Source organism: Magnolia sinica, chromosome 19 (assembly GCF_029962835.1).
Source record: "Magnolia sinica isolate HGM2019 chromosome 19, MsV1, whole genome shotgun sequence".
Classification (NCBI taxonomy): Eukaryota; Viridiplantae; Streptophyta; class Magnoliopsida; order Magnoliales; family Magnoliaceae; genus Magnolia; species Magnolia sinica.
The window spans coordinates 30,268,991-30,291,545 of NC_080591.1; the positions used below are offsets into that span (position 1 = coordinate 30,268,991).

The following is a 22,555-nucleotide window of genomic DNA, read 5'->3' on the forward strand; positions in this document are numbered from 1 at the left end:
TGGGCTCATGCCCTAAATGAGCTGGCAAAATGGATAGACGGCATGAATAAAACACATACATCATGGTGGCGCCACTACTATTCCATAGCAGTGGGCCCCACAGAACTGCAGGCAGGGGTTAAGAGGAAAGTGGCGCCCATCCCACTTCTCCAAATGAGATTTGCTGAGACACAACTCATGCACACGCCACACATTTCCCATAATGGCAAATAGGTCTGAGATCCAGTCCATCCATTAGAAAGACACCAGTATATGATATGCCCTAGCACAAAATTTTGGTTGATCCACTGGTTTGGTGGGCTGCTGATTGAAAACAAACGTAAAGCTCCAAAATACTTGGCTGAATTTTCTAACCCACCCACCTGTTTCCAATACTAGAGCCCACCGTCTGAGCAGACCAACCGGTGGATGGATTTAGTCTCGAACCTACATGCCATGAGGGCACATGTGGCATAATTAACAAACCTTCCACACACACACACACACACATACACACACAGATCAAACATATAGGAAAGGGTGGACAAGACATTGCAAAAAAACAAACAAATTTGAAAAATCATTTTTCTAAAACTGATTAGTTAGGTGGCTGATAAAAACACTTAAAAGCCTTAAAAAAGTGATTTTCATGCCAGGAGATTACGGGCCAACCTCTTGCACACCTCAGATGTCCTACGCATGCAACAGATTGCTGGTAAAGAAGTACAGTATGGTAAGCTTATGGTACTTAAGTAGTACATGATCATTTCTCAATTACATCTATTGAATTAATTATTGCAATTCAATTTGATACTTTACCCAAATGCAAAGTTGCAACCAATTTAACAGATAGTGGAGACCAGATAACAGAGACTTCATTTATACAAACAGTTCGGGAATTTTTCAACAGAAAAGACTCGGGCCAAACCCGATACATTTTCATGGAGCTACTAGATGATCTGCGGTTACAAAATACATGCACCGACAGCGATCTTGGGCACCCAAATCACCGGCCTTGACGCAAATGGAGCATGGGCTGAAAATATGGATCAGATGATCATAACCATCTGGTTTTGCTTGTTGAATTTGGACTCCTCCATTTTAATGCCCACCTATCGTCTAATTTTGGGTGAATCAGTGTTTTCAAGCTATATGCTCCTGCCTCCAGATTTGGCCCCACGGTTTGGACAGTCAAAATTGATATACATGTATACCATGTGCTGTGTAGACAACTCACCGCCATTTCACCACCATAATCTTGTGCATTTTCTAGATTTCTATTGTAATTCTCACAAATCTCAGAACAGCACAAGCATCAGCAAAACACCAATCATCTCATGGAATTTAAAATTTTAAAAAATATATAACAAAAAACAAAAAGATCAACATGAACCAGTTTCTTCCCAGAGTTTTTAAGGGGTAGTAAGAATGAAATTGCCCTTTCTAGCCGCTGTCCTAATAAACTAGGACAACAGTCTTTCAGTTCTTCAAAGCCACAAACCAAAGATCCCTGGATTTGACCATATCTTAGAAGAGTTATATACTATACATCTTCACCATACACATGGCTAACATGGTGATGTGGACTGTTGATCTGGTTGGTCACAGTGATGGACAACTTTGACCATCCAGCTGTCGTGTTTCATCCCTCTGAATGTGGACCTTTGCACTGCTTCGAGTGGCCACCACAGTCCAACCCACTCGATTTTTGGCATGTGGCCCATCCACGTGGTGGCCCACCAAGGCAATAGTCCTTGTCACCGTACGCAAGTACCATGCGTATATAAAGAAATGATTTGCTACATTTTTTATAGTAGCATTCCTGAAAAACTAAAATACAGGTACTTCATAGTGTATCTGCACTACAGTTGGGAATATTTGATACAAATTCAGCTTACCTTAATCTCCTACCATTGAAATTCCACATACAAGCAGCAGATTGACAGCTGGCTATGTCCATGTTGGCTTCCCTGTAATCCAGTTTGGTTTTGGACAAACAAAGCATGGACCACACTTCATCCAAAATCAAGGCTTCCTGTAAAGCGCTTTCACCGTCGATCAGTCAAACCTAAGCCAAACCTGCAAGTAAACAGCCTCATGTCAGCTCATTGAGCAATGCTAGTGGGATTTGCAAGGCCATGTGCATATGTGAACTTTGCAGGATCCAAGCCATTCATCGGATGGGTCCCACTGTGACCATGTCCCAGGCTCCCAGCCCAAAAATAAGGCCTCTTGGCTCATCAGGTAGAATCCACATGTTGGACAAAAATGGGCAGTTTGAAAAAATGGCCAAGGTCCTATATTCAGTCTACACACATGCCCCACCAAATGAGTGGACTGGTCTTAAATTTCGGGCTGGTCTGAGTTTTAGTTAGACACCTAATGACTGATCGAGTTTTGGGCTGGGGCAAGTTTTAGTTGGACTGCACCTGATGATTGACCCGTATTGCCACATTGTCATGTATTCCACAAAGAAACCTCCCCATCACATGTGCACAATTCCTATTGCTACATTGTCTCTACCAGCTCATCTACTGAGCAGGAGACAAGCTTTTTGTTAATCATGATACACTGACCAACGGGCCTGATTTTCTGCTATGAAAAAAGGGGCCAGGCCCATGTTTAAATTTTACGACATTTTCTTTGTTACCATGTCCAAGCCTGAACTAGGTCTGTTCCGGCCTAAATTTCAGGCACGCGAGCCAGGGCGAGGCCTTTAAACGGGTCAGGCATGAGCTGATATCCTGGATCTGATCCTTGGACAGCTCCAGCTATTTTCATCAGATAATTTTCCAAGCCCTGGTGCAGGGATGCAGTCATGATGCACCTACCTGCACCATTCCTCACAAACCCAAGAAGAAGAAGAAGAAGAAGAAGAAGAAGAAGAAGAAGAAAATTTGCATCTTTGCATGAGAAATATACATGTAATCAGTTGATCTTTACCTCCAAGTATTGGTCTCACTGTCTTGGTGGCCATATTGGTTGGTAGGTATCGAAGGGCGCGGATTAATTCTCGGCGGTGCATTTCTTACCATCCCAATAGACTTCTTCGTAATTGCAAGTTGTTTCATCGCCTTCTGTAGTTCTTGTGATGCAGTGTTGTACATCTCTTCTGATAATGAGCCTTGCTGTGCGAATTGCATGAATCGCTGGCATATATCATTATAACGCTCACGCATACTTTTAGGGTGGTGAACACCAAATGTCGGTTCGATATGGCAGTCATCCATCACATGCCTATTCCTCATTTCCTTTGTCCATCGCTTCAAAATGTATTGTGATGGGATTGTTGGTACACCCGATGCCATGAGGACAACTAGTGCATGCCTACAAAGAAAACCTCTGAACTCAAACAAACGACAAATGCATGAAATACTCACCTCATACGCATTCCACAAAACCTTGTATTCCTTCCCCTTTAACTTCTCGAAATCTTCCCATTCTTTCACTACGTATGTTATGAGTGTCCCTTGTTGCTGCACAATGTTTGCATATGAAGCAGACATCCCAAGAACCTCAGCTTGGAACCTCTTGAATATTTCTCTAGTGTAGACAGCTGCTGCTTGTCGTTCGAAAGGTGATGGTGTACTCAACGAGGGCGTTTTGTGAAATGTTTCAAAATCTTCTTTGGCTTCCTTCTCGTACCAGCTCTCTATTGTCGACTCATACCGATCGATAAACTCTTTCAACGTGGTTCTTACATTCACATACTTATCAAAAAAAGGGTTGACCCTTTCGCCACGTTGGGAAGTAGACATACCGGCAAAAAATACGTCCTTCAAGAACACCGGAACCCAAAGCTGCTTATCCTCATACAGTGTCTGAAGCCATGGGTGTTCCCCAAGATTGAAATCTTTGATCAGTTCACTCCATTTCATTTCAAACTCGTCGATTGTCAAGGAGTCATATACGCAATCATGTAATCTATCAGTAAATGCTGGGTTAGCTCTACATACTTGATCCAGTTTCTCTGGAACCTTTTCTAGGATATGCCACAGGCAAAGACGGTGGCGAGTTTCTGGAAACACCTCCATTATTGCAGCTTTTATGGCCTTATCTTCATTGGTAATTATTGCCTTTGGAGGCTGTCCAGACATCGCCTCAAGCCATGTTCTGAACAACCAGACATAAGACTCTTTCGTTTCATTTGCAATAAGCGCACAACCAAGCAACACTAACTGCCCATGGTGGTTCACTCCAACAAACGGGGCAACCGGGACGTTGTATTTGTGTGTCACATACGTAGTGTCAAACGTAACCACATCGCCGAAGTACGTATACGCCGTTTTAGACCTGGCATCAGCCCATAAAACGTTTCCCATATGTTGTGCCCCATCTACTTCCACTGCATAGAAGAATGCAGGATTCACAGCATTCATACGTGTGAAATGAACGAGAATAGCTTCTGCATCTCCTCCCGCAAGGTGCTTCCGCCGTTCATCTGCTCCCATGATGCTTAAACCATCACCCCCATCAGCAGCATACCTGTTCCTTCTCATCCCTGAACCACGTGAACTTTTGGAAGCACTCTTTAGAGGTTTCCCGGGCTCCCTGTGCGACCGGAAAAATTCCGGTTCCCCAGGACGGAGTTCATGATTATGCCCCGTCAAAACTTCTGTCAACACCCATTTTGCAAACCCTTTCTTCTTCGCCTTTATCATTGCTTTGCAACCCGCCACCGGAGGCGGCTGCGGGTTCTCGGTTTTCCTTCTTTTAGACTTAAGGCCATGTTTCGTGCATGCATAATGCCCAGCAATTTTGGACCGGTTCGTACGTGAACGGCGGATTGATAGTCTCGTGATACCAAACCCAATACGCCTGGCATATTGATTGTAGAATTGATAAACCGCCTCTTCAGATCCAAACTCCATACCCACAGAGGGCTCTAAATTCAGATCTTCGTCATTTACAGCAAGCACCGTAGCAGGAGGTATCTCCACTATTGCATTCTCATTCACAATCGCAGGAGGCTCAACATGTTCGATTGCAAGCTGCTCACCCATTGCATAATTCTCTTCCGTTTCATCAGAAGAGTAGAAGATCCTCTTTGCAAATGCAAGCTGGAAGAATCAAATAAACCACTCTAAAGCAGCTGACTTCATCATATGAACAATACTAACTATAAAATCATAAATTTTCCGAAGCAACAAATTTGATAAAAACGGCGAAAACTTCCCAGATCAACCCACTAATTATCTTCAAGGAGAAGAAGAAATAAGAAATAAAGAAAAACAAAAACCACCCAAACCAGGAAAAGTAAAAAACACAAACCCAATGAATGAAGAAAACCCCACAAAAGAAGATCGGCTCATAAAAGGCACTCGTACATATAGAATGCTATGTATTGTGTATGTGGTTTGGTGGTTAGTGTAAGTGCATGTGCACACTTGGTTAGTGTAAGTGCATGTGCATACTTCCCTTTTCTCCTGTGGTGTACTATATGCTTTATTATAATAAAATATTATGTGTTAGGCCAAGCAAGCCTAACACAACATCTCTCCCAAACTCTCCTTCTTCTTCTCTCTCAATATTTTCCTCTCCCTTTCACATTATCATCATCAAATCTTTCTCTACTTGGTATCAGAGCGGAAGATCCTATGTTCGAATCTCGAGAATAGCAAAAATATGCCTCTCTAAAATATTATTCTCCCACAGGGGACCAGGAAAATCAGGTCCGTCTCCAGGACCGGGAAATCAAGCCCGGCCTATTTATGGTGTGAGTGTCCCTCCACCCTCGTCAGTATGTTCCCGTGTGGAGTTCCCACCCCGCATGTGTGGGGGGTGTTGAAGTGATAAAAGTCCCTTGATATACATTGATACACCACACTCTGACAGCTTGAGCTTTTGGAGTGAATGGTTGTTTAACAATACAAGCCAGAGAATAAAGAAGAACTATCACATCCTGACGCATTATGAGGACACCAAAAGTGTCTGGAGTCTCCTAACACAGCCAGTCTGTACACATGGGTCCATGGTTCGGTCCAGACCATCGATCCAATACGGCCAACTGCAGACAGGATACAGCCAATAAATCTATCAATCTAGGAAGATCCCAACCCTTCAATCAACAGTGTACATATAGACACTTAAAGAACACATGGACGGTTCCAACCCTTCAATCAGTAGGCGTAGCCTACATATAGACACTTAAAACACATGGATGGTTCAGGCAAAAGGCCTAAAGAGGATGGCTGGGAAGATCTTTTTTAGGGCAACCCCAATCCACAGGGATGCCTATCACATCAACGGTTCAGATCACCAGATAGCATCCCCCCATCAGAAATAATGCATCCCTCATTTTTAGCGATGAGTTAGCATCCGAGTCAGCATATGAGTTAGCATGTTAGTTGCATACAGGTTGAGTCAATGGATGAGTTGGCAAATATTTAACTAAATAAAGGGATGAGTTGTAAAAGGATTTGGATAGTCATTGACGATTGTTAGGATTTAGTTATTGGAAATGAAATGGGGATTATGCGGATGCAGTTTTGGCATTGAGGAATGAAACTCTAATATTTTTTAAGATGGATGATCACCCACCCAAGTGATTGCTCTTCTTTTCTTTTCTTTCTTCTTTGATTTCTTCTCTTATGCCTTCTCTTATCTCTTGATTCAAAGATCAAATAATCCTTTCCTTGTTGGGATCATTGGGGTCATAACAATTTGGTATTAGAGCCATGATCGATGGGACAAAGCTCATGCAATTAGACATTGAGATGAAGAGTTGAAGGAATCAACAAAGCGGCAAAATTTGGAATATCAACAATTCGCTAAGGTGTTCTTGCACGGCTAACATGGTGGAGGAGAAACACTGTCAAGTTTCTGCTAGCACAAAGGCTAAGCTCAATCAATTATTGAAGGGTACATCCAATCTTGGAGAGGAGAAGTCTAAGACTCTTAACTCACACCTTGAATCAATGGTAACAATATCTCCTCAAGTATTTACAAAGTCATCCAACATGCAAGCGGTCCACAACTCAAATAATGATTACCAACAAAGATCCCACAACATCTGATGTAACATGTAAGAGAATGTGGGCAATTGGTTGGCTAGACTAAGCATCTCAAGATTGACTTTCCTCAATTTGATGAGGAAGACCTTTGTAGGTGTATCCTTCAGGCTTAGCATATAAGATATATAACCAAATTTTGGATGGGGAAATGGTATTAACGCAAGGGCATTTTCACACCGGGCTCGAGTGGGGTGGCCTGTGGGATCCAGGGGCACACTCGGGGTGGGCAGCCCGTGTGAGGCGAGTGGCTCGTGTGAAGCAGAACCCATGTGAAGTGGGGCCCACGAGGGGAGTTCGGCAGAAGTCCTAACCCATGGAATATGGGGCATGAGCTATGAGATAAAGGGACTGATTCGTCATGCCCTATCAGTTTGAGCTTTTAGAGCAAGCGGTTAATTGTCCTGCATCAAAATGGCATCAAAGCAGGAGTTCTTGTGTTCGAGACTCCTCACCGAGGGTGATTAATGCAGGGGCATTTTCACACCAGGCTCGAGTGGGGTGGCCATGCTCTATTAGTTTGAGCTTTTAGAGCAAGCGGTTAATTGTCCTGCATCAGGTAGATTTAATGACAAAATATCCGTTTTGGAAAAAATGGCCCGTAACAGGCCGATACAAGCTTGTAACTATCCAATATGGGGGCTGACAACTTCTTCCTTAAAAAAAATTTAACCGTTACAGCCTGTATCATAACAACGATAAGGCTAGTAGCTACGACCACAATTTTTTTACTGTTACAGGTTGTATTATAACAGCCATAAGGTTGGTAGCTACGACCACAGTTACCATTATTGTATACCTTGTGCTATGCTATAGTTGCATGAAGCATGAAGTGAAGTGGTAACAGATTCGGGTGTGGGAGCGGGGAAGCTTCTATTTAAAATGTTTTCAAGTATAAACGGCTGGGAAGAGAGAAGGAACGCAAGTCCGACGTGCAATTCGAAGCAGAATCGGGACAGTTGGAAGGATACTACAACTAAGTGTGATTCCCTAGTACCAATGGGTTGTGAGAAATTTTAGAGCGGTGACATCGGTTTAGTCCACCAAAGCTTTGTGCACTGGGTTTGGGAACCAGAAGCAAGCTAATCCTGCAGGTGCATTGGCCAGGAAACTAATCCTAAAGATGCTTTATCCAAGTTGCGGCAAACATCAACTACCTTTGATTTCCAAACAGAGTTCGTAGGTTAATTAATCAAATCTGATGGCTACAGGAATCCTTCTTAGAAGAATTCTTTGTTGGAGGCCTTAACAAAGAAATAAAGGTGTGAGATCTGCAACATTCTCTATTCGCGTCAATGGATCACCTAAAGGTTTCTTCAAAATCTCACGTGGGCGTCGAGGAGGGGGGGCTATCGCCTTTTTCATTCTTGGTTGTGGCGGAGGCTCCAAGCAAAATGATACACAAAGGGGTAGAGGTCGGTCTCACTAATGGGCTCAAGATGGATAAAGAAGAGTTTTCCATATCCCACTTTCAGTTGGCATCTGATGCGATACTCTTTTGCGATGCAAATACTTTGGAGGTGGACAATTTAAGGAAAGATAATCAAATGCAAGGTATGTCAGGTTTAAGGGTCAATACTTCCAAAAGCGAAATATTGGGTGTCAGAATATCAACGGAAGAATGACTGCACTAAATGAGACTTTTGGCTACAAGAAAAGATCTTTCCCTACATCATATTTGAGGCTACTTCTATGTATTGCCAAGCATTTATGGAATAGGGTGCTTGAAAGAATGGAAAGGAAATTAACATCCAGTAAGCAACACCATCTCTCCATGGGCGGAAGGTTGACACTAATTAAAGTGGCACTATTGAATCTCCCAATTTACTATTTATCCCCAACATTTGTGTGAAACTGGACAGATTAAGGAGCGATTTCCTATGGAAAGGGTTGGAAGAGAAGGGCATGTTCTATTTGATGAAATGGGAGGAAGTCTGCAAGTCGTATGAAGGAGCAGATATTAGAAAGTTGGACACCATGAATGAGGCGCTTTTGGGGAAGTGGGTGTGTGTGTGTGTGTGTGTGTGTGTATATATATATATATATATATATATATATATATATAGTGGGGAAAGGGGGATGGTGTACAAAAGATTTGTTGCTGCATAGAGCCATGTCAGTGTGGAGGTCAATTGTCGGATTGAGGACGAAATTTGTGGAGGGTATTCACACCACATAGAGCTTGGAGTGGTAAATCCCGCAAAAATATTCAAATAACATAAAAGGGCTTGATTTGGGGGCCCTAGGAGAGCATCAATGGACACACATTCTTTAGTCGGCTTAATCAAAGGTTTTGAAGTTGCAACGCGGGGGGAGGGGGGCTCAGATTAGCCACCTTCTTTATGCAAATAACACCATTTTGCTATGTGATACGAATGCAGAGTCGGTGGATAACCTTCATAAAGTGATTGTTTGTTTTGAAGTTGCTTCTAGGCTTAATATCAATATTGCTAAAAGAAAAATACTCATAATACAGATGGGCATCGAAAAGCTTTCCGGGTTGGCAAAGACATTTAGATACAAGACTAGTCCGTTCCCTTTGTCTTATCTCAGTCTTCCTTTGTGTATCGGGAAACCGGCTAAATGCATATTTAAGATAAGGTAATTGAAAAAAATGAAAAAAGAAAAAAAGTTGTCAAGTTGGAAGAAAAGATATTTGTCATTGGGTGGCAAAATAACTCTTAGCAAGGCCACTTTTTATAATATGCCAGTTTATTACATATCTTTATTCAAATGTCCGAAGTTTGTGCTTCATAGATTGGAAAAGTTGAGATGTGCTTTTTCGTGACAAGCTTTGGAAGATAAAAGGAAGTTTCAAGGACCTTGAAACCACGAACATGGCTCTTATTGGGAAATGGCTTTGGAGGCTCGAAATTGAGGAAGGATGGCTTTGGAGAGAAATAGTATGGCAAAATGTGAGCTTTGTCATGACAGGTGGAGATTAAAATGTTCATCTTTATATCGGGCTTCTGGTGTTTGAAAGGCAATTTTTTCGATTGAGCATTGCTTTCGCGAAGGTATTTCCTTCTCCTTGGGGAATGGTAGCCGGATTCATTTCTAGACTGACGTTTGGTGCGAAGACCAGGCTTTGGTCCAATTTTTCCCTAGTTTAGCTCGTATTGCTTCAGATGGAGACATGTTGGTGAAGGATTGCTATTCGCTTTGCGGCGGTTCGGTGGTATGGTATCCTCCTTATAGGAGGAATTTGCCAAATAATGAGATTGTTGAGATGGTGGAGCTTCTCAAGCTTTTGAGGGACAGTCCCAGCAACTCATGAAACAGACTACTTGAACTAGCACGACCACAACTCGGGTCAGTTCTCGGTCAGATCCTTCTATTGTTTGTTGCATGAGAAACCTTCTATTCAGTCTTTCCCGTATTATTGTTGGTTTTATGAAGCTCCTCCTCAAGTGGCGCCGTTTGGTTGGTTAGTGGGAAACAAGAGAGTGCTCACTCTTAATAACTCATAAAGAAGATCTCTTATTTTGTCCAATATCTACCTTATGTTTATTGAAGCAACGGGGTCGGTGGACCACCTTTTTATTCATTGCTCTTTTGCTCATAAGGTTTAAAAGCATTTTTTTCAGGTCTATTCCATATAGATTGGGTGAGGCCAGGATCAGTTGTTGACCTGATGTGGGCTTCACGTAAGGGGGGAGTTGGAAAACTGGGCAAAGTGTTGTGGAGGATGCTTATTTTGGGGGTTTTTGACCATTTGGGATCATCAAAATAGGAGGGCTTTTCATAACAAAAGCTCTTCTATCTAGAGGTCATTAAGGAGATCAAGTGGATTATGGTGGTTTAGGCTTCTTTTGGTAAAGAAGCCAAATCTGTAAATCTCTTTTCCTTTTTTGGTTTGCAGTTAGCTTGTATTCGTTTGCGTGCTAGGCATGCCTTTTAATAAATTATTGTTATCTCTCTCAAAAAAAAAAAATCAACGGACACACATGCTAGACGGATTTGATGTCTCGCACCCAACATAATGAGCCCCACACACAATCTGGAAGGTTTTTAATGGTCTGCGTCACATCCCAATTGTTCCCTATTGTGTAGCCCACCTGATGATCAATTGGCCTTATTTTCTTCTTTTTTCTTTTTTCTTTTTAGGCCAGATGAGAGTATGAAGGTACATGCATGACGGATGGTTGGATGTATCGTACGCATTATGCTGGGCCGCACACAGCATATGTGTGTTCACCATTGTTTTCTGCCATGTATAATGTCTTTTCATGTGTAAAGACTTTACATGTGATCTGAAACATAGGTTTTTGCCTGGGAAGAGAAAAATGGTGAATTTTTGGTAAATTTTGCAATCCAAACACCTACCAGTAAACTCTTTACAAGTGGATTTTACAGGCATCCAAATGACCCCTTACGAAAAGGTGATGTTGTCAACAGTACTTGCCATAACAAAGTGGAGACCCCGACCTTTTAGGCCGGCACTTCATCATCCCAATCGACCATACAAGCAGAGGACATCTTCTAGACCAGAGAATCACTACCACTGCACCACAATATGATTAGCAGAGTTAACACTGTAAAATACTACAGGCAAGGTTGGAAATTTCAACATGGACACTCTATAGCAGAAAATAGAAATGGATGAAATCATGGCCAAATGACTCGGCAGATCAGATTGACTCATAAGGTCTCGACTCCAGTTGAGACTTGCCCGACGAGTGCTCTATAGCAGAAATAGAAGGTGGTGAAATCATGGCCAAATGACTCGGCAGCTCGGATTGACTCGTTTAGTCTTGAGTAGAGTCGTGACTCAGGCAAGTCGGGGGTGAATGAAGCTCTAGTCTTTTCAAGGTGGACGATCACCTAAGTAAGCGATCTCCCTTCGATTTCTTCTCCCATGCGATCTCTAATCTCTTGATTTAAAAGCCCAAACAATCCTTTCCTCGATAATTATAAAATTTATAATTTAAATAAAAAAAAAAAAAAAAAAAACCTAGTGCGCTGAAAAAGGAAAAGCATTTGCAAGCGAGGATAATACCAAAAAAACGCAAACGGTGCGAGCAAATGGGATTAAAAGGGAGGAGGGAAAGAAGAAGAGATGAAAGAGGGGAAACGAGAATGGCAAAATGGTAAATAAAGAGAACCTGTTGGATGAAATCTGTAGTGGTGACGTTGTTGTTGTTGCTGTTGTTGTTGCTTGGGTCGATAGCAGAGGCTCCAATCAGGGGCTGCATCCTCTCTCTCTCTCTCTCTCTCTCTCTCTCCCTGAGCCGAGCTGGAGATGGTAGCGCGATTCGCGAGAGGAGAGATGGATGTTGATGGGGTCCTGCGGGGTGATTCGCAGCGCACGTACCAGAATGCACACGTGCTTAGCTGGAGGTCAATGAGAGAAGCGGATTGGGTGGTGACCCATCACCACCCAGCTCGGTGCTGTTGGGCGCTGTGGGGGACACCTTGATCTATTTGTTTTATATCCACGCCGTCCATCCGCTGTGACAGCTGATTTTGGGGGCATCAACCCAAAAATGAAGCAGACCAGAAGGGGCGTGCCATAATACACACGTGCGCATATGGAGGTTAAAGACGAGAAGGCACGCACACGAGGGGGTCTGCGCTGGGAGCGTAGGTGGGGCTCACCGTGATGTTTGTTAGAAATTCACCCCGTGTATCCTTTTTCTGAGTTTATTTCAAGACGTGTAACCAGAAATGAGCCGGATCCAGTACTCAGGTAGGCCGAAAACGTGAAAATTGAAAGTCCGGTTCAAATAATCGTGGGGCCGCATAAGTTTTCAATCAAGATAATATTTGTGTTTTCAGTTCATCTTAGCCCGAAAAATGTTATGAACGGTATGGATGGCATATAAATATCATTATAGATCTTGGAAAGTTATAACATTAGGAATTTCCCTACCCACCTTTTCTTTTTACGGCTCACATAGATTGAGTCTTGGATTCTACTTAATTTTGGTCTCAAGTCTTAAAATGAGCTCAAAAAATGGACCAGTGGAGTGGATGTCTGGCAAACATTATGGTGGCCCCACTTAAGTTTCCCATGCAGGAACTTTCTGCACAAGGCTTTTCCAAAAGATCCAAGTCCGAGGAGGGTAAAGGGGAGACTTGCGAGGAGAAGTTGGATAGCAGGTAGGATGTGGGTTCATTTGGTCACTTATATTTTAAATGCACTTAGTTGAGGGAAAAATAGAACGACTTATGGAATGGACTAACTCTACAAACCAGCACAGACCCAATAGAGCTAAACCACTTAGGAGGCATCTACTGGTAAAAAAAGGTCGACCTTTGAATAGGTCGATACAACTGTAAGCCACTCAAATAAGATACAGCTGTAAGTCCACTCAAATGGCTGACTTATTGAATAAGTCGAGATAATCATTTATTGGTTATAGGTCGGCTATGGGTCAACCTAAACCATAGGTCGGATATAGTTCAGTCTCTACCGCCCTGCAGGTCAACCCGACCAAAGGTCAGACATAGCTCGGTCATACGTCGGGATAGCCTTCAACAAGATAAATGTCGAAGGTTGGCATTATTTACTTTTACTGTATCTAGCACCTCTATTGTCATGCCCCAAACTCGGAAACCGGGCTCACAAAATTTTCGATCATTGAATCCGTTGCCGGCAGCCTCTGTAGTACCTCATTCTTGGCTCCCAGCGCCCATACACCAGATTCGAATCATGGGATCCTATAAGGAGGATTTTTCAACGTACATTTATCTCGTAAGAAGCATAACAACAAGTTTACCCAAATCACAAAAGCAACATCATCATCACATATCCACTAATATAAATAGTTGAATACAGTGCTGAAAGGGAAATACATATATCGAGAATCGAAGCTCCAGAAGACAGTTGCGCGCTCCAAGCTCAACGCTGCTGCGATCTAACGTCACATGCACGCATCTATCATGCATAAGCCTATAGAAAGCCTAGAAGGTAATGTAAGTGTGTACGCAATATAAGCGTGCTCAAGATGCAATATCAGAGCAATGCAGAAACATGCTGGTAAGTCCATAAATATCATCAGCCTTATCCAGGCTATACAATACAGAAGTATAATAAACAAAATGTTATGTGCTGAGGATGCAATGCAATATATAGTGTGAATGAAATGACTAAGCTGGAGTGTGAAGTCGGGATGACAGTACGTAGTATCGCAGGTCACGGGGTCCATCACAAGGGACTTTTATCCAAACAAGTCTCATACCTAAATTTGGACAGATAGACTCAATGTGATAAACTCCTGATCTCAGGTTAATCGTGTGCCTCAACTGAAATCCTGGCCATTGTGAAGGTACACGTAACAATTAGCTACGCGCCACCAGCCCGAGTGGATAATGAATGAATGAATGACTAAGTAAAATGATGAGTATACAACTCCTGCTCAATAAGTCCACATATCAATTCCGTACATCTCTGGGATCATCACTGGGGTCTAGTACACTCCGCAATGGCTGCCGCCTCCCTAGCCACATAACCAGCAAATGGAAAAGACCTCATTATCCGCCTAGCCAGTAGTGTGTCAATACCTACCCGGCTCATCGATAGCGGACCCATTTATGAGCTGGTCAAACTCATCCTAGATTACAGCCCCCTCACTTGGGCGGATAAGGCCACACCCCCTTCCAACTGACCACGACACAATAGGAGGCGCAGCCTATTAGTATTCGGCACTCGGGCGCTTATGTATCTACTCGGTCTAGACTTTGGAGCGTCTCCCGGCCACGGAGGTTTAGGGATTTCACCAAGGGACATCTATAGCACCCCATGTAGAAAAAAATTTTTGGTGTCCCATCTGGCCATCCACGATATGCGTGTGGAGACTACGACCCTGATATCACTAAGGCGTACAGTAGTTATATCACAAACTGCAAGATGCATGAGTCATACCATCCAGTTATGCATCAAACCTCCGCGTACCATGCGCTCATGTGGGGCAACTCCGTCTATCAGGGAGTCCAATAATAATCTGCCCAATGGCACGTGCTATGATCAATCACTCTTCATATCAAGCATACATATAATGCGTATGAGCATGGATCGTGGAGCTATACTAAGCATGTTATATGATGATAATGTACTTTCCTCATATCAAGGATGGGCCTAAACGGCCTACTTATATCAAGAATGGGCCTAACGATGCCTAATGGAAGGTCACAATGTGGACATTTAACCATCATTGCCCATCAATGTAGACATTTAACCAACATTGCTCCCAAGGAGTGGCCCACATATAGCCAAACACATAGTGAGGCTCATGGCCTCATATAAGGGCCTCACATACAACATAATGGGCCTCACACAAGAGGCCAATATACATCATAATGGACCTCACACAAGGGCCTAATATACTTCTCGACGGGCTTCATCATATGGGCCTTGTATACATTATAATGGGCCGCATCACATAGGCTTCATATACAACACGTTGGGCCTCAGACACGGGCCGAACATACACACAATGGGCCGCATCACATAGGCTTCATATACAACACGTTGGGCCTCAGACACGGGCCGAACATACACACAATGGGCCTCATATCTGGGCGGCATATACATCACAATGGGCCACGCAAATGGACGACATAGACGAAACATGTACAACATGATGGGCCCACGTGGATGGACGGTGGGGTGAAACAAATACATTATGGTGGGGTCCGTGTCCAGGGATGGACGGACTGGATATAAAGCACATCTCAAGGTGGGCCCCACCCGTCCAGTAATTAGGACGGCGTGGATAAAACAGATACATTATGGTGCGTCCCACAGCACGTTCAGATGGACAGTGCTGATATATAATGCAGACATTAAGGTGGGTCCCACCCCAGAAAAATAGATGGACGGCGTGTCTACAAAGCATATACATCATGGTTGGCCCTCATAGCACCGTCCAGATGGACGGTGTGGCTGTAAAACACATGCATCACAGTGGTATCCTACTATCCCAATCAAATGGACGGTGGGGATATAGAATACATAAATCATGGTGGCCTCACATGGGACCCATGGATGCACGAAGTGGATACAACACTACATCAGGGTGGGCCCCACTTGAAATTTAGATCTTTCTCATTCTCATTGCAATGCCACAAAACGATCTCTGCAAATGGTTGGATGGTATGGATACAACACATACATTAAGGTGGGCCCCACCCCACACGTGCAGCACGTGTGGGTGGGTCCCTCGCCTAGAAAATGGATGGGCAGCGGGGATAAAATACATACATTATAGGTGGGTTCCCACCGTCGCAAATAGTGGATGGTGTGGATTTAAAACACACACATCAAGTTGGCCCACTGTCCAAAAATGTTGGACGGTGGATATAACACGTACCACATGATATTGGATATAACCCATACCTCATGGAACCTACAGAACTTGACACCTACATAGTAGTTGTTCTACTGCTGGGGCCACAGATGGACGGTGTTGATAAAACACTATCCTCACGGTGCAACCCACCATCTAGCAATCTGGATGGTGGTGATATAATAAATAAATCATGGTGGGTCCATGTCAGCGTGGCTCACCGTTAGATTAAACTAATATTTGCAGTTCCCTCTACACCAGGACCTGCTACAGGATAGCAGTTTGTTCGATCGATTACGGCCCATTTGGCCCACGTTTTGGATGGTCAGGGATTGGACGATTGGGATCAAATACCTACGTCCCGGGAGGGTCCACGCAGGTGGGCCACATGGCCCCAGGACCAATCTGATATTTATATTTTCCCTTGTCCAGCCCTGCCCGAAAATGGGCAGCAAGGTGGACCCATATATGGGCAGCGGATCGTCCCACTTAAATGGATAACATGGATGAAATCTATACATCGGGGTGGGCCATCGATCAGGGAAAGAGAGAGATAGAGAGAAAAGAAAGAGAGCGGCATGCGATAGAGGGCTCCACCACTATGAGCCCTCCTAGGATTTACAATACACACATCAAGATGGGTCCTAAATAGGATCTATACCATCAATCGATATGCCCCACTTGGTCAATCACAAAAATCATAATCTAATCCTGCAAACACCCACCGATTGCAAATCTTCTAAGCTCCTTGATTGCCCAAGCTCCTAAGCTTCCTCGTTGATGGAGGATGATGAGAATTGAAGGGTTGGATGGTAAGGCTGCTGGACTGTAACATCTCAGAAAAATCCGTACAAGGACCCGAGTACCACCTCAGGCAGAAATTACCCAGGACCAAAACCTTTAGAAATTAGGTTAATATTAGCAAGTGCTAAACTAGAGTGCTTATGAAATTAGCACTAATCACTTTAAATATGATCTGTAAGACCCAAACTGTGCAATATCATTGATGCTATGTTACCCTAAAATCTAGAATCCATCTCAAAACCCGGTTGCTCTCGGGAGCACACCGAAACTCCGTATCGGACCTGGACCGTACGTCGAAAGTCCGATTACCCCGAAACTATACGGATATGACCGCATTACTGGACTTGACAACCCCCTCGAAAATCAAGTCCTAATTGTGTCTAGAAATGCACAACTTGAGCCTGGAGCAAAGTGTGTGAGAAACGTGAATATATTTAGAAGTAAATTTTGAATTTAAGTAATCTGAGTCGTGTCGCTTGCGGGCCAAATATAAGGATTCAGACCATCAGAATCTGACCCAAATACACCCTCAGATCAGGAGAAATGTCCCACACATGTCGGTGAACTTGTGGCCCTGATCGAGTACCGGTGACCGTTAAACTGAAATTGGTCTACCACGGCTGATCTGTAAATCCGATCGGAACGAAAACTCAGCCTGACCTAGATCCATGGTCAGGGAGCTTAAGTCTGATCGCACGTGGAAAAGGGGCCACCAGAAGTGCTCCGTTGGACCGAAAAAGTCCGTATTTCGATATAACCTAAGTATACCTTGGGCCTAGGGCCATTTCCATCAATCCTGGGCATATATAAGGACCTTAAACCCTCTCTCTGTCACCCCATATGAATTTGAGAAACCCTAGGGGAGAGAGGAGAGAAAAGAGAAGGAAAAAGAGAGAAAGTGAGAGTGAGAGTTGGAGATTCTTCCTAGGATTCGATCCCGCTATTTCACACACTCAACCACCATTCCTGTATCGCTATACAGGCGATTCTGACTCCGTACTTAGGTAAGGAATCCTAACCCTAACCTGTCTTAAGGTTTTCAACTAGTGAAAGTAACGAAGTAACTAACCTATTTCATGAAATAGGTTGCCGTTGGGCCGTAGACGGAGCGTGAGTGAACAAACTGAGTTCGTTACGTATCTACCCGCGTAAGGTGCGGACTATAAACGTATAGGTTATGGTTTTCAAGGCTTTTAATGTTAGTTAATGGTTTATTACTGATGTGGGTGCTATTTCACATGCCAAATGCGATGTCTGTTTTGCTTTACGTATATATATGTGAACTATGTTGGGTATATTGTAATCCGTGTGTTCGTAGAAATGATCGTATATGTATGGAATTTGAAATTGTATTTGCCATGATTAATTGTTGTGTATATATGCAAAATGTATGTGTAACAACTCCTTGATGAAAGGATTTGCCCAAATACATGTTATCCCAACATACGTCGCGTATGTTATAAAGTGTAGCCTAGGTGTTTGTGAAAATGTCTGAATGAGTGGAGGATTTGCATTCGTGCTCGCCATGACAATTGTTATGGGTATATGGTTGTTGTGTAGGCGGCAACCCCTTGGCGAAAGGTTTTGCCCTAATACACATTATAATCAACATACGTTGTGTATGTTAAAAAGGTGTAGTCTAAGTGTTCGTGAAGATGTCTGAATGAGCAAGTGTGTGATAAATTGTACTTTATTTGGGTGTTGAGATAAGATTCTCAACTACCTTGACTATGTGTATGATTTCCTCCATGTAATTTATATTTTATTGTCTATTTTACTTATCAAATGCGCATGTGTGAATTCTTGTATATGTTGTACTCCATAACATGCTCAAATGGTTGTGGGATTAGAATTATATGTTTATTATGCTTTGACTATTTCATACGAATACTTGTTATAATTGAATGTGTTTGGGGCTGCGATATAGTCCAGGCAATCGAACAAGCCACGATTTGGTGGTGAGGTTGTTTTCGCCCCGCGGGACGTGTTCGATGAGTCCGAGTCGTACTTCGACTTGTCGCAGTGGTTAGGCCACACGGAGTACTCGTGCACTTCATGTAGATCAATTCGATGTGCGCTCGTACCAATCAAGCTCGTCAAGTAACCCTATTGACCCGATGTATGTTCATCGTGTATGGATGCTACGCTTGAATCTAAGGTACCAAACTCACCGGTGAAAACCCCTTTAACCTTAGTACCTCGATCCACTAAGACTCATGAGCCGGGCATGGTGGTATGGGACACCGTGGTCGGGCTTCGACCTACACCGGGGTGACGAGCCTCCCGTAGTGTCCAGTGAGCAACCCAGACACGTGAGCCGAATACGGTGGTATGGGACACCGTATTCGAGTTGTTGGCCTACACCGATAAGGTGATGAGCCCTTTATAGTGACCTTGAGCGTACTCTATGACCACGTAGAGGCGACGAGCCCTTACATAGCAATAAGAGTACACTAGGCCCGCACTGATAATGTGATGAGCCCTTTGCAGTGACCTAGAACGGCAACATCGTATGAGAATTGCTAGGACTGACGACCATAGAATGGATCATTGTTTGGGAATTGATATAAGGGAGGTACCTTAGCTTTCCAATCCTGTTATATGAAAAGGACTAATAAGAACTTGGTAATTATATTCATGCACCACATTGCATGTGCTGTTTGGCTATGTGTAGAGAGCACGAAGAAGTGACTGACATGCGCGAACGTTAGATAAAGATCGCTGAGGAAGTACAGGCGAGGGCATGCATCATTTATTCATACCATTCCTGCATTAATTAGAGTACTTAGGGATGTTCAATTGTATTGCTTTATCATTACTACTTGATTGAATTGATAACATGTTAACCTTTGCTTTATTGTTCCACTGAGTTGATCACTCACTCCCATGTTACGGGACGGTGTTTTAAACACCAACCAAACCCTGTTGTAGGTTCAAATGATGGCATAGTCCGAGAGGCGAAACCGGACTTTGAGGATGATGAGGAGGCATTCTCATATATGCAGTATTCAGGCCGGTTTACATAGACCGTTCTGAATACGGGGCTTTAGGGTTATACTTGTAGTGGACTATTACATTTTTGACATTTTGTATTTTGAAACAATACGTGTAATTATTGACCTGGCAATGCATACATACTTTGGGGACCTATATTGATTTGTAAAGTTATACGTATTCGTTTCAGTCTTCCGCTTGTGTATTACAACTATCCCTGGATTATGTTTTGTTGATTTGGCTTAATCTTATTCATGTTTTATGCATTAATGCAGACAACATTTAATCATCATTAAATATGTTGCATAAGTGATGCGTTGGAACTCGGGAGTTGGACTTCTACTCGACCCTCGATTTTCGGCCGCAGGGTTGTACTTGAAGCTCACGTAGATGAGAGGTTGTTTGGGCTACACCCGATTATGGACCGCTTGGTGGACGTTGAGTGGGGTCCCATGTTTGAAGGTAAGTCTCACGCATGTGAGAATACGGTTCGTGCTTTCTACGCCCATATCCGAGACCCATCACTGGAGCCTCTCCAGTTCACTGTTTATGTAGGGAGGCGGGAGCACACAGTCAATGTGGATCTGGTAGCCCGGATTATGGGGATTCCACGTGGTGAGGTACACGCCAATGAGAATTTTTTTAAGAGTGCGCGAGAAAGAGATCGCCGAACGCGATACCTCTGTGGCCGACTGGTTCCCTGGACGCGAGAAAATTGCCTCCCATCGACGAGGTTAACAGATGACTTCCGTTTGCTTCACCACATTTTCACGTACAATGTGTATCCACGGTGGGGCAACCGCACTGAATGCACTCGTTTGATGGTAGACTTCTTGTACAGGGTTGGACATGGGGACAAGTTGTGTCTGCCCACGTTCGCCCTACTCCAGATAATTCAGACCGTACACTCTGTCAGGAATGACGTCTCACTCTCGTTCGGCCGGCTGGTATGTAAGATTGCTCAAAAGGTCAGCTATAGACTTAACATGGATGTTATTACACCGATTCGGTTCATAAACGACGCTACGCTTAACAACATGGGGATCGGCCCTCGACAACGTCAAGCCCGACTCGATGAGTATGGCGAGGAGTCCGATAGTGAGGGGGAGGAAATTATTAATCTAGAGGAAGAAAGCGAGGGAGAAAGTGGTGAAGAGATAGAGGAGGAACAGAAAGAAGAAGAGGAGGCTCAGGACACGGAGGAGAGCTCCCCTCCTACGGCACCGGGGTGTGACATTAATCGGGCTACTAGGGAAGCCCACTTAGCTCGACTTAAGGAGGGCCAGGCTGCCCTGCGATAGGAGATTATTGATGTCCGGGCCCTCGTGAAGCATAAGTTTAAGAAGGTGACCTTGAAAACTATCCTGTGTTGCCCGAAGGATAAGGGCGCCCCTCCTCCGTTGCCAGACTTAGATGTCTAGTCATCCATGTCGTTGCCCTGTAGTTTATTTTATTGCTGTTTTAGAATATTTACATTTTAATGTTTAAAAGCTTAGTAGTATTGTAGGTAAATAGCGTGGTTGTGTTTGTTAGTGGTCTTAATGTTTACAGCTTTATTTGCAATGGCTCATATTCATTTCCTGTCATGATTCATGTAATGTCATATTTCATGTATTGTGACAATTTTAGTAAATGAAATGTATGAAGTTTCTTTAAACCGTGTGTAAATGTTGTGTGGTTGAGGTTGTGGGCATCTTGAATCTTACAGGTTGCACCCTATGTGGTATATAGGGAATGCCACCTAAGGCCACACGAGTACGGCACGGCTCACTCTTGGCGATTCATTTGACGGGCACCTCCCCCGAGCGATAGCCATACGGACCCTAGTTTGGGCCCGTCTCCCTCCGACACCATGCCGGACTCTCGGCTGGCCACTGCCCCACCAATGGGCCTACACTTGTTGTGCCACCGGTTCCAGGCAGAACCGTGCGTCCTCCTCGACGCCACCTGTATCTCGTCGGCTCCCCCTACCGATAGGTTGGAGCAAATGATATTGTTGATCGCAGCGAGCAAAGAAAGAGCACAAAAAGATCCACCATGGTGAGGAATTTTTGCCCAGAGCATGGGTGTGACTCCGCTTACTCCATTTACGCCCCCTGTTGGGAATGCAGGTGCCAGCGGCCACCTTGAGAGATTCCATCGCTTACGGCCCCCTACCTTTACGGGTACTCACAGACCCGAGGAGGCCGAGTATTGGCTTGACCGTATCTCTAAGATACTAAAGCCACTGCACTGCACAGAGCCTGAGTAGGTGGAGTTGGTTACCCATGTTCGAGAAGGAGGCCAGCTTATGATGGGATAGTGTCCTCCGTACTGTTGAGGTTGGACACATGTGGATGTGGGTAGATTTTGAGGCACACTTTCACGAGAAATACTATCCCGTCACCTATCACCACGAGAAGGAGAGTGAGTTCATTCGCCTCCGACAGGGAGAGATGACATTAGCTGAGTATGAGAACAGGTTTACGGTGTTGGGTA

At 43.8% G+C, this 22,555-nt stretch overlaps 1 protein-coding gene across 1 annotated transcript; it reads right to left on the minus strand.

The window, feature by feature from the left end:
- Window positions 1–1,477: 1,477 nt before the first annotated feature.
- On the minus strand, window positions 1,478–12,313 carry LOC131234324 (protein FAR1-RELATED SEQUENCE 4-like). The gene is made up of 3 exons (XM_058231121.1): window positions 12,095–12,313; window positions 2,923–5,039; window positions 1,478–2,058 (listed from the first exon to the last, which is right to left on the minus strand). The coding sequence occupies exons 1-3, from the start codon at window positions 12,182–12,184 to the stop codon at window positions 2,028–2,030; spliced, it is 2,238 nt and encodes a 745-aa protein (XP_058087104.1). The 5' UTR covers window positions 12,185–12,313; the 3' UTR covers window positions 1,478–2,027.
- Window positions 12,314–22,555: the final 10,242 nt, after the last annotated feature.